This window comes from Schistocerca gregaria, chromosome 4, assembly GCF_023897955.1.
Source record: "Schistocerca gregaria isolate iqSchGreg1 chromosome 4, iqSchGreg1.2, whole genome shotgun sequence".
Lineage (NCBI taxonomy): Eukaryota > Metazoa > Arthropoda > Insecta > Orthoptera > Acrididae > Schistocerca > Schistocerca gregaria.
In genome coordinates, this window is record NC_064923.1 from 95,767,697 (window position 1) to 95,781,153 (window position 13,457).

The window sequence follows — 13,457 nt, forward strand, 5'->3', positions numbered from 1 at the left end:
TGTCATATATAAAATCCACTATTAGACACATTGTCTAAGAATCAATATTTATGGCAGAGCCTACTGTTTTGTTTCATACAATAATAAACAGCAGTCTAATGGGGTACTGACTTTAAAGAAACATATTATGACTGTAGCCGTGCATTATGAAAAAACTATTAAATGTCAAGGGCTGCTTCTAATGGTGCAAGTGTTTATCAGTGTCTCGAATACGTAGTAGACTTTCAGTTTTCTCGTGTTGGCACTCTGGTAGACGCTCAGTCAGCTGTTTCATGGCTGAGTTAGCATCAGCCGGCGTCATTCAGAGACGAATGTTTTTATTGTTGGGCGTAAAGTGAAAATCAGATTTGTCTCGTATTTTTCACATTCAAATCGCCAAAAAATGAACCGGAAAGGCGATGAAATGCGACGTTTCTGTGAAGACAGAAAAGCCAACGGCGATGCACTCAGCGACGAAATGGGCTTTGAAGAGCAAAACGAGAGCTTATCAGATCAAAGTAGCAGAAAGCGGTCATCCACTAGCTGGGGCGATAGGTATTATTTACCAGACATCGATGATATCGCATAAGTTTTAAGCTCTGTCCCTCTTTTTTATATGATAAATACTTGGCAAACTTTTAACGCGTTTTTCTCAAAACATTCTTTTTCGGCATGGCTGTCGTTGCCCACGCAACAATTTTCCTCCGATTCTAAAGGATTTATTGTCTCCCTTGCAACAAACAGTTCTCTTCAATTCACTCTAGCAAAATTTTTTTATGTCGATATTTCGTATTTTCTTTCCACCAAAAATGAGCGTTCGAAAAATGTTCTTTATTTCAAATATCTATAGTTTCACCCATTTAAAAAAAAATCCCTACGGTGAACTAAAATTACATCTATAAGGAGCAGTGTAATATGGTAATTTCACGTTTCAGATGACCACAAATGGAGTTACAGCGACAGTCATCGATCTACTTCTTTTCAGTGTTGCCCCGGGAATATCCCAATTACGCAGTGAACATATTAATATTTTTCAGTACGAAAATACTAATAAAAGCTTCAATGTATGGTTTATTCATTGTTGCAAACCCCATCTGACTACTACATTCCAGTAGGGAGAAAAAAATACTCAAATTGAGCAATATTTTCATCCGTCACCCAGTTGTTCCCTCATAAATAATTGGTGGTCTCTATTAAAGTTGTGCACAGTAAATTATAGATTAGATGTTAAAGGCGTGTTCAACTCTTAATTAGTTTTCTGGGTCAGCGTAACATTTCACATTCCCAGAGTTTCACACAGCCGTCTGAAACACTGAACACAAAAATCGATTGTTATTCAGTTTGTTTATGTACGTACAGGAAGACTCGTTTATCTGGAAGACGGATTGGGAGCTATGCAGCTCACAAATGGAAAGTAACAGAGTCCAAGACTTGCGCAATAATACAATTAATCAGGCAACTCAAGTTGTGAAGCAATCCCTTGTATTGTGAGCTGCTCAGAAAGTGAGTAGCGCAAATGCAAAATGTAACACTTACTCAGAACTCAGACAGGGTTTGCCCGACCGCACCAGTCAATACTGACTGAGGACAGCCGTGAGGGTGGCATAAAAAAGAGTTCCCGCCATAACGTGTGGACAGTGAGAGGCTTTCTCACGAGAATTCCCTAAAATTCTCCCCCTCTAAACCTAACTCCCCACTTTTACAGAAACTGTGGCCAGCGAGAACTTCGCTTTAGTTATATGACTGCAGGGGAACCCCGTATAAATTTCCCATTCTTGGCTTACAGAACACCTCTTACACGAAGGAGACTGGCTTCGGCTGCCGTCCGTGTTCCACTCATTTGTAGAACGCATCACATCTAAGGACAGCGTCCGGTAAAACTGCCTGTATAGCACAGACTGGATGACAAGATCTGGAGAGAAAGACAACTAATTTTCTCTGAGCGGTGGAGCAATGCCATGGTGGACCATTCTTGAATCTGTGAACAGGGAAGTGATTTCGTAACGAAATACACTCCTGGAAATTGAAATAAGAACACCGTGAATTCATTGTCCCAGGAAGGGGAAACTTTATTGACACATTCCTGGGGTCAGATACATCACATGATCACACTGACAGAACCACAGGCACATAGACACAGCCAACAGAGCATGCACAATGTCGGCACTAGTACAGTGATATCCACCTTTCGCAGCAATGCAGGCTGCTATTCTCCCATGGAGACGATCGTAGAGATGCTGGATGTAGTCCTGTTGAACGGCTTGCCATGCCATTTCCACCTGGCGCCTCAGTTGGACCTGCGTTCGTGCTGGACGTGCAGACCGCGTGAGACGACGCTTCATCCAGTCCCAAACATGCTCAATGGGGGACAGACCCGGAGATCTTGCTGGCCAGGTAGAACGATGGGTTCGATGACGGTTTGGATGTACCGTGCACTATTCAGTGTCCCTTCGACGATCACCAGAGGTGTACGGCCAGTGTAGGAGATCGCTCCCCACACCATGATGCCGGGTGTTGGCCCTGTGTGCGTCGGTCGTATGCAGTCCTGATTGTGGCGCTCACTTGCAAGGCGCCGAACACCCATACGACCATCATTGGCACCAAGGCAGAAGCGACTCTCATCGCTGAAGACCACACGTCTCCATTCGTCCCTCCATTCACGCCTGTCGCGACAACACTGGAGGAGGGCTGCACGATGTTGGGGAGTGAGCGGAAGACGGCCTAACGGTGTGCGGGACCGTAGCCCAGCTTCATGGAGACGGTTGCGAATGGTCCTCGCGCATAGCGCAGGAGCAACAGTGTCCCTAATTTGCTGGGAAGTGGCGGTGCGGTCCCCTACGGCACTGAGTAGGATCCTACGGTCTTGGCGTGCATCCGTGCATCCGGTCCCAGGTCGACGGGCACGTGCACCTTCCGCCGACCACTGGCGACAACATCGATGTACTGTGGAGACCTCACGCCCCACGTGTTGAGCAATTCGGCGGTACGCCCACCCGGCCTCCCGCATGCCCACTATACGCCCTCGCTCAAAGTCCGTCAACTGCACATACGGTTCACGTCCACGCTGTCGCGGCATGCTACCAGTGTTAAAGACTGCGATGGAGATCCGTATGCCATGGCAAACTGGCTGACACTGACGGCGGCGGTGCACAAATGCTGAGCAGCTAGCGCCATTCGACGGCCAACACCGCGGTTCCTGGTGTGTCCGCTGTGCCGTGCGTGTGATCATTGCTTGTACAGCCCCCTCGCAGTGTCCGGAGCAAGTATGGTGGGTCTGACACACCGGTGTCAATGTGTTCTTTTTTCCATTTCCAGGAGTGTATTACAGTCCAGGGACTTGCAGTGGCATAACGGTATCTGCCTCCAGAGGAGGACTACTTCTCGTCTCCAGACACTCTGTGGCTGACCTCCTGCGTTCCAGGCCGACCAAGGGACGAACACCCGGCCCGCTCGTTTCTTAAAAGGATATTGTAATTTTCAGTGCGATAGGGTCTGCGGCTTCGATGAATTTTTTGAATGATTTCGTGATGCTTTCGGCTGCCATTCTCTTTATTTCATGTGTGATTTTACAATTTCGGCCTTATGCCATTTTCAAGTGTCTAAAACGGTAGCATTATACATTGCATTAATTTCAGACACTTTTGTTTTTGATTTGCGAACAAGTAATATCTGTAGTTATGCCAGGAGAATTATGGCTTACTTCATGGATGATTTTTAGTAGTGAATTATGCCATGTACGTCGTTGCTCCTCTGACTCCATGATAGACTCAAAAATACATTACAGAGATTTTACGCTACTTTAGGAGCAGTTGTTGCAAAGCTCTTATATAAACGATGCGTATTTTAATGTACTTAACACTAGGAAGATAATAATTAATTTTACAGAAATTTGTTAATTAACCTGCATATGCTTTCGTTCTCAATTATATTTAATTATTGGTGTAAATATGACTGTATGCAATTTCTTTAAAATAACTTGTAAATATTTGTTCTTTAGCTGTGGGAGGACGTCATTTTTGACTAGTTGATACAAAGATGTCATATATAAAATCAATCGTAGTACTCTAGTGAAACAGTAGTGAAAATTACGGGACTCGAGTAAAAACTGCTTTACGGTAGCGTGATCTTTTGCATCACAATCATATTTGTTAATGAGTATAGCAATCATTTTACATTCTATGGTTCTGTAATGCTTCGTCGTAAAACTGCAAAAATTGTTTAGGAATTTCCCATTTCGCAGGTCTTTTTGCCTATTTACAACTCTGTCCGACTGATCTTTTAGCTGGATATAAATTACAATTTTGTCCATTACATCCATGATTTTTTTGTTTCTGTAACTTATGCAATATTCGAAGTGATCCATCTGTATTAGGTGTTTATTTTGTAATTGGTGTCTTTCAAGTGTGCAGCAAATGTGGATTGGTTATTGTCCCTTACTGTCGTGTGTTCTTACATCATGTACTAAGTTTTCCTTTTTGGGCTCTCTTCACAGTTAATTTTGGAAATTCCTTATTGCAAAAACGGTTCTGATTTCCGTGGTATGTGTCACAATAAACGTTGTTATTGTTTCTGCAGCTGGAGTATAATACTGTAGTGTTGATATTAACCGCTAAAAAAATAAATAATTGAGAAAGAAATAGATCTTTCCCGAAATGTGGCTATAAGTAATGGTTATCCTAAAAACTTAGTGGACACATTATTCAGAAATAAAACCAATTAAACACATGTCAGTCCCATAGATTAAATAGCTTTAACCACAGACAAAAATGAACCACAGAAAAATAAAGTTATTGAATGGCCATATCTAGATATTATTTCCCACGAAATTACTCGATATTTATTTTCGTGTGTTGCCAACACTGACTTTCATAACTTATTATTTATTCGACGCTGGTTTTGTATAGTCGCATTTTACACTTTCAACACATCTTTGAGGACTAAATTACAGAGTTTAATTTTTGAATAGACGCCCTTCTCTGCCAGGTCCGCTGTTAGATATCTCTGTCCTATCTTACATCACGTGATAGAATACTACCGAGATACTTAAACTCTTTACACCCTTTAATTTGATATCCACCGGTCCCCAAGTTATTCTAGTGATCTTCACAATATAGATATCCCGTCTTCTGGAAATTAATTTTCAGGCCACACTTCGTAATTATTGTAGCTTTACAGGTGAGCAAGACGTATGAGACAGGCGAAATTCCCTCATACTTCAAGAAGAATATAATAATTCCAATCCCAAAGAAAGTAGGTGTTGACGTGAAAATTACCGCACAATCAGTTTAATAAGGCACAGCTGCAAAATACTAACGCGAATTCTTTACAGACGAATGGAAAAACTGGTAGAAGCCGATCTCGGGGAAGATCAGTTTGGATTGCGTAGAAATATTGGAACACGTGAGGCAATACTGACCCTACGACTTGTCTTAGAAACTAAATTAAGGAAAGACAAACCTATGTTTCTAGCATTTGTAGACTTAGAGAAAGATTTTGGCAATGTTGACTGGAATACTCTCTTTCAAATTCTGAAGGTGGCAGGGGTAAAATACAGGGAGTGAAAGGCTATTTACAATTTGTACAGAAACCAGATGGCAGTTATAAGAGTCGAGGGGCATGAAAGGGAAGCAGTGGTTGGAAATTGAGTGAGACAGGGTTGTAGCCTCTCCCCGATGCTATTAAATCTGTATATTGAGCAAGCAGTAAAGGAAACAAAAGAAAGATTTGAAGTAGGGATTAAAATCCATGGAGAAGAAATAAAAACTTTGAGGTTCGCCGATGGCATTGTAATTCTGTCAGAGCAGTTGAACGAAATGGACAGTGTCTTGAAAGGAGGGTATAAGATGAACATCAACAAAAGCAAAACGAGGATAATGGAATGTAGTCGAATTAAGTCGGGTGATACTGAGGGAATTAGATTAGGAAATGAGACACTTAAAGTAGTAAAGGAGTTTTGCTATTTGGGGAGCAAAATAACTGATGATGGTCAAAGTAGAGAGGATATAAAATGTAGACTGGCAATAGCAAGGAAAGGGTTTCTGAAGAAGAAAAATTTGTTAACATCGAGTATATGTTTAAGTGTCAGGAAGTCGTTTCTGACAGTATTTGTATGGAGTGTGGCCATGTAAGGAAGCGAAACATGAACGATAAATAGTTTAGACAAGAAGAGAATAGAAGCTTTCGAAATGTGGTGCTACAGAAGAATGCTGAAGATGAAGTGGGTAGATCACATAACTAACAAGGATGTATTGAATAGAATTGGGCAGGAGTTTGTGGCACATGTTGACTAGAAGAAGGGATCGGTTGGTAGGACATATTCTGAGGCATCAAGGAATAACCAATTTAGTACTGGAGGGCAGCGTGGAGGGTGAAAAGCGTAGACGGAGACGAAGAGATGAATACACTAAGCAGATTCGGAAGGATGTAGGCTGCAAGAGGTACTGGGAGATGAAGGAACTTGCATAGGATAGAGTAGCATGGAGAGCTGCATCAAACCAGTTTCAGGACTGAAGACCACAACAACAACAACAACAACATATTTTCCCAGTATCATTCGTATTTCGATTGCGCACGAACAGGCGGGCTAGCAGCGGATGTAATCAATTTTCAGAAATGGTTCTACATATTTGACAGAAATATTGAAATATATGGAAACCAGATGAAAGTAAACAACCTTTCTTAAAACACTCTCTGGTGAAGGATTTTTATGGTTTTTGGAACATTTTAAATTGTTTTATAGTGCAGTTAAAACAGAATCACTGATGCCAATAATGGTGTGATGGTGATGCGGGTGGTGCATTTTTTTTAAATTGGTTCTTTAGTTCCACACAAATGGGCGGGCTGTCAGTGGGTAAAACCCAGTGTGTAGCACCGTTCGTCTCCTCGGAGTGATACGGCGCGTAAACCTTGCGACAACTGCAGAATGCGTTACAACCTGTTGCTTTTGGCCAATGACGTCATATTTTACTCACAGATACTGATGTCTATATTTGCGAGCCATAGATAATAAATCGGTTATCTTCTGCGGCGACGCGTCATCATCCCAAGCTCAAATAAATGAATGTGTATTTGAAAGACAAGGCGAGACACTGTGCACGGCTTTTGTCACTTGTATTAATCGAATCATCTGTTCGTTGCAATTCGTTCGGTACTTGAGTTCATTCTTAGTGAATTTGAGATATTATAGAAGAATTGTTTTTCGTCCTAGGCAATTCTTAGTTTTTGATTTTCGTTTGTAGGTGTGGATTTATCTATACCTATGACTGTGGAAGACTTGAAGCAGAGTTCGTCAACTGTACTACGCCTTCTCTAGGACCAGTATTACTACGACATTTTTCAGCCGATACTGGTGCAGTCGAAGAACAGGATGCTAGTAGTAGCGAAGGCGAAAAAAGCAACACTTGTAAAATTTGTATCTCGTACTTCAGTTGAACTAGGAGGGTAATCCCAAAAGTAAGGTCTCCAATTTTTTTGTATGTACAGAACTCTGTTTGTGTGGCAGTTGGTCACGCTGTTATGAAGAGTGCTTCACCCGCTGGGTGTAAACATGCGCACGCCGCATTGAGGCGCTCAGTCCTGGCTTGGCAGCCGTTGAGAATGGAGCTCCCGTTGGATGTTACCGCCAAGGGCGAATTGCGCGCAGTTATACGGTATTTGAACGCAAAGGGCACTGCGCTGATTGAAATCCATCGCCAGCTGACGGGAGTGTATGGTGAGTCGTGCATGGTTGTGAAAAATGTTCGTAAGTGGTGCAGAGAGTTGTAGCTGGTCGGACCGAAATTCACGACGAACAAAGGAGCGGGAGGAGACAGTGTTGAAGTTTGAGAAAAGCATGCGTGAAGATCGGCGGATCACCCTGGATGAACTCTGCATGTTGGTTCATGAGGTTTCCCGAAGCATCGCTCACAGAATTTTAACGGAAACATTGAACTACCGGTTGATGTACGCAAGATGGGTGCCACGCATGCTGACTGAGGACCATATGCGGCAAGGAGTTGATGCTTCCCGCGCATTTCTTCACCGCCCTGCAGCCGAACAGGACATCTTTCTGGACTCACTTGTCGCGGGTTACGAAACCTGGGCATACCACTACTTTACACCTGAGACCAAACAACAATCACGCCAGTGGTGGCATCATCTGTCGCCAAAGCCGCGGAAATTCAAACAAACACAGTCTGCCGGTAGGGTCATGACAACCGGTTTTGAGATCGGAAAGGGGTATTGTTGGTCGACTTTATGTCCACTGGGACCACAATTAACTCAGAAAGGTACTGTGAGACTCTGAAAACGGGTAAATCAGAACCGGAGGAGAGGAATGGTGAACAAGGGCGTACACATTCTGCGTGACAACGCTCGCCCACACATCGCTCGCCAAACCGTTGCTTTCCTGCTACAGTTTCAGTGGAACATAATCACCCACCCACCCTATAGTCTTGACTTGGCGCCCAGTGACTATCACCTATTCCCTAGGTTAAAAGAACATTTGGCCGGAAAGCTATTCAGCTCCGACGACGAGGTGAAAGAAGAGCTTCATAAGTTTCTAAACGACATGGCGGCGAGCTGGTATGACAAGGACATACAAAAACTGCCACAGCGTCTACAAAAATGCCTCGACAGAAATGGGGATTATGTCAAAAAATAGGAAAATGTTCAAGCTGGGAACCATTGTAGAAATAAACAGGTCTATGCACTTACAAAAAAATAAGAGGCCTTACTTTTGGGATTACCCTCGTATGTAGGTGAACTGAAGAATAGGATACTAGTGCTCGCAAAGGTGAAGAAGTGGGCATACGTTAAATTTGTATCCCGCGCTGCAGTTAACCTACACAGATCAACTGAAGTTCGGGATACAATTCATGTATGTCAACTGACGTATTCTATGCTAACGTTTCTAAGCACCAGTATCCCATTCTTCAGTTGAGCTATATAGGTCAGTTGAAAAATACGATACTAGGACTCAAAGTAGCGATATAGTTAGCAGTATATTGGAAATACACTCCTGGAAATGGAAAAAAGAACACATTGACACCGGTGTGTCAGACCCACCATACTTGCTCTGGACACTGCGAGAGGGCTGTACAAGCAATGATCACACGCACGGCACAGCGGACACACCAGGAACCGCGGTGTTGGCCGTCGAATGGCGTTAGCTGCGCAGCATTTGTGCACCGCCGCCGTCAGTGTCAGCCAGTTTGCCGTGGCATACGGAGCTCCATCGCAGTCTTTAACACTCGTAGCATGCCGCGACAGCGTGGACGTGAACCGTATGTGCAGTTGACGGACTTTGAGCGAGGGCGTATAGTGGGCATGCCGGAGGCCGGGTGGACGTACCGCCGAATTGCTCAACACGTGGGGCGTGAGGTCTCCACAGTACATCGATGTTGTCGCCAGTGGTCGGCGGAAGGTGCACGTGCCCGTCGACCTGGGACCGGACCGCAGCGACGCACCGATGCACGCCAAGACCGTAGGATCCTACGCAGTGCCGTAGGGGACCGCACCGCCACTTCCCAGAAAATTAGGGACACTGTTGCTCCTGGGGTATCGGCGAGGACCATTCGCAACCGTCTCCATGAAGCTGGGCTACGGTCCCGCACACCGTTAGGCCGTCTTCCGCTCACGCCCCAACATCGTGCAGCCCGCCTCCAGTGGTGTCGCGACAGGCGTGAATGGAGGGACGAATGGAGACGTGTCGTCTTCAGCGATGAGAGTCGCTTCTACCTTGGTGCCAATGATGGTCGTATGCGTGTTTGGCGCTGTGCAGGTGAGCGCCACAATCAGGACTGCATACGACCGAGGCACACAGGGCCAACACCCGGCATCATGGTGTGGGGAGCGATCTCCTACACTGGCCGTACACCTCTGGTGATCGCCGAGGGGACACTGAATAGTGCACGGTACATCCAAACCGTCATCGAACCCATCGTTGTACCATTCCTAGACCGGCAAGGGAACTGGCTGTTCCAACAGGACAATGCACGTCCGCATGTATCCTGTGCCACCCAACGTGCTCTAGAAGGTGTAAGTCAACTACCCTGGCCAGCAAGATCTCCGGATCTGTCCTCTGTTGAGCATGTTTGGGACTGGATGAAGCGTCGTCTCACGCGGTCTGCACGTCCAGCACGAACGCTGGTCCAACTGAGGCGCCAGGTGGAAATGGCATGGCAAGCCGTTCCACAGGACTACATCCAGCATCTCTACGATCGTCTCCATGGGAGAATAGCAGCCTGCATTGCTGCGAAAGGTGGATATACACTGTACTAGTGCCGACATTGTGCATGCTCTGTTGCCTGTGTCTATGTCTATGTGCCTGTTGTTCTGTCAGTGTGATCATGTGATGTATCTGATCCCAGGAATGTGTCAATAAAGTTTCCCCTTCCTGGGACAATGAATTCACGGTGTTCTTATTTCAATTTCCAGGAGTGTATAAATGTACGTGATAGATGTATACCATCTGTTTTCTGTCTCCTGCATTCCTTTGTATCTCAACATTCGTCTTTGCTGTTAAATCTGTGCAGTACATCCTCTCCGGTAACTTCCGACGTCATTGCTCAAAACCGACGGGTTGTATCCCATTGTTCATTAATCCCGAAACCTTCGCAGGCAAGTCGGCAAACAAATGACTGTAAGTGGAAGGCAGAGGCACCATCGGCCTCTGTGCTGAAGTTGAGACGACCCGTCACCCGCCGTCGAGACGCGGCCTCGGAGCGGAAGACAAGTGGGCGGTACTCACCGGTGAACTCGAGGCCGCCCAGCTTCCAGGTGCCCTTCTTGGTGACGAGGATGCTGGAGGGGCAGACGTTGCGGTGCAGCACGTGTCCCGAGTAGTGCAGGAACGACAGCGCCTCCGTGATCTGCGGCACAACACAACAACGACAACATTACTGGAGCTCTGACATTTAGGCGGGCGAGAGGCTGTCTTGAGACATAATCAACTACACTGCTGGTCATTAAAATTGCTACACCACAACGATGACGTGCTACAGACGCGAAATTTAACCGACAGGAAGAAGATTCTGTGATATGCAAATGATTAGCTTTTCAGTGCATTCACACAAGGATGGCGCCGGTGGCGACACCGACAGCGTGCTGACACGAGGAAAGTTTCAAACCGATTTCTCAAACACAAACAGCAGGTGACCTGCGTTGCTTGGTAAAACGTTGCTGTGATGCCTTGTGTAAGGAGGAGAAATGCGTACCACCACGTTTCCGACTTTGATAAAGTCGGATTGTAGCCTATCGCGATTGCGTTTTATAGTATCGCGACATTGCTGCTCGTGTTGGTCGAGATCCAATGGCTGTTGGCAGAATACGGAATCGGTGGGTTCAGGAGGGCAATACGGAACGCCGTGTTCGATCCCAACGGCCTCGTATCACTAGCAGTCGAGATGACAGGCATCTTATCCGCATGTCTGTAACGGATCGTGCAGCCACGCGGTGAGTCATCAGATGGGGACGTTTGCAAGACAACAACTATGTGCACGAACTGTTCGATGACGTTTGCAGCAGCATGGCCTATCAGCTCGGAGACCATGGCTCCGATTACCCTTGACGCTGCATCACAGACAGGAGCGTCTGCGACGGTTTACTCAACGACGAACCTGGGTGCACGAATAGCAAAAAGTCATTTTTTCAGATGAATCTAGGTTCTGTTAACATCATGATGGTCGCATCCATGTTTGGCGACATCGCGGTTAACGCACATTGGAAGCGTGTACTCGTCATCGCCATACTGGCGTATGGCGTATCACCCGCCGTGATGGTATGGGGTGCTATTGGTTACACGTTTCGGTCACCTCTTGTTCGCACTGACGGCACTTTGAACAATGGACATTAGTTACATTTCAGATGTGTTACGACCCGTGTCTCTACCCTTCATTCGATCCTTGCGAAACCCTAAATTTCAGCAGGATAATGCAGGTCCTGTACGGGCCTTTCTCGATACAGAAAGTGTTCGACTGGTGCTCTAGCCAGCACATTCTCAACTGAAAACGTCTGGTCAATGGTGGCTGAGCAACTGGCTCGTCAGAATATGCCATTCACTACTCTTGATGAACTGTGGTATCGAGTTGAAGCTGCATGGGCAGCTATACCTGTAAACGCCATCCAATTTATGTTTGACTTAATGTCCAGGCGTATCAAAGGCATAGGCGGTTGTTCTGTGTACTGATTGCTCAGGATCTGTGCACCGAAATTGCGTGAAAATGTAATCACATGTCAGTTCTAATATAATATATTTGTCCAATGAATACCCGTTTATCATCTGCATTTCTTCTTGGTGTAGCAATTTTAATGGCCAGTAATGTATTACTCTCTGGCATTATTCACAGCTACAAATGAATAAATATGCCTTTCTATTCATTATCGCTCACTACTAACATAGTTGACTAAGCAGGAAATAGCACTACCTAACGCGGAAATGAGAGTCTACGGAAGACTTATTTAATTCAAAAATCATTGTGAAAGGTGATAACAATGTAACACGCGTCCCTAAAGTAAAGACAGTAGAAAACGTTACAAAACCAACACAGTCTGATACGTTTCTCCAGAGATCAGACAGAAATCCGCAGAAGACCACGTCCGCTGACTGACTCAGTTCTGAAATGATTGGAAACACCTCCGCTGGCGGAAAGACCTTAGGGATGGTGCGAGAGATACGTTGAGTTTAAAAATGACCAACCAGAATCTCTCGTTCTTGTTATAACTTTTAAATTCTTGTCCGAGCAGGTCTTCTGATATGTCAATGTATTTTTTTTTTTTCGAGTCATCAGTTTGATGCGGCCTGCCACGAATTCCTCTCCTGTGCCAATCTCTAGCACTTACAAACTTACGTCCTCAATTATTTGCTGAATCTATTACAATCTCAGATGCTTCGATTCTCTTCTGGTTTTCCCACAAACCATGCTGTCCTCCAGATGTGCATTCTCAGAAATTTCTTCTTCAAATTAAGACCTATGTTTGATACTAGTAGACTGCTCTTCGCCAGGAATGCTTTTTTTTTGCCACTGCTAGTCTGCATTTGATGTCCTCCTTACTCCGTCCGTCATTTGATATTTTGCTGCATAGGTAGTAGAAATCCTTTACTTAATCTACTTCATGACTGTCAGTCCTGATGTTAAGTTTCTCGCTGTTCTCACTCCTGCCTCTTCTTATTACTTTCGTCTTTCTTAGATTCATTGTCAACGCATTTTCTGTACTCATTACTTTTTTTCATTCCATTCAGCAGATCATCTAATTCTTTATTTTCTCTCAGGAGATCAATATCGTTAGTGAATCGTGTCATTGATGTCCTTTCACCTTGACTTTTAATTCCAATGCTGAATAATTCCTTTATTCACATAATTGCTTCTTCGCTTTACAGATTGAACAGTAGGGCCGAAAGACTATATCGCTGTCTTACACCCTTTTTAATCTAAGCACTTCGTTCTTGATCGTCCGCTCTTACTGTTCCCTCTCGGCTGTTGTACATATTGTATATTACC

At 44.8% G+C, this 13,457-nt stretch overlaps 1 protein-coding gene across 1 annotated transcript in view; it reads right to left on the minus strand.

Annotated features, from left to right (window-relative positions):
- The window catches only part of LOC126267614 (SCY1-like protein 2), a 966,784-nt gene that overhangs the window by 609,215 nt on the left and 344,112 nt on the right, over positions 1-13,457 (minus strand). The window contains exon 5 of the mRNA XM_049972914.1: positions 10,709-10,829. Within this exon, the coding sequence (XP_049828871.1) occupies positions 10,709-10,829 (121 nt within the window). The remainder of the gene's footprint in view (positions 1-10,708; positions 10,830-13,457) is intronic.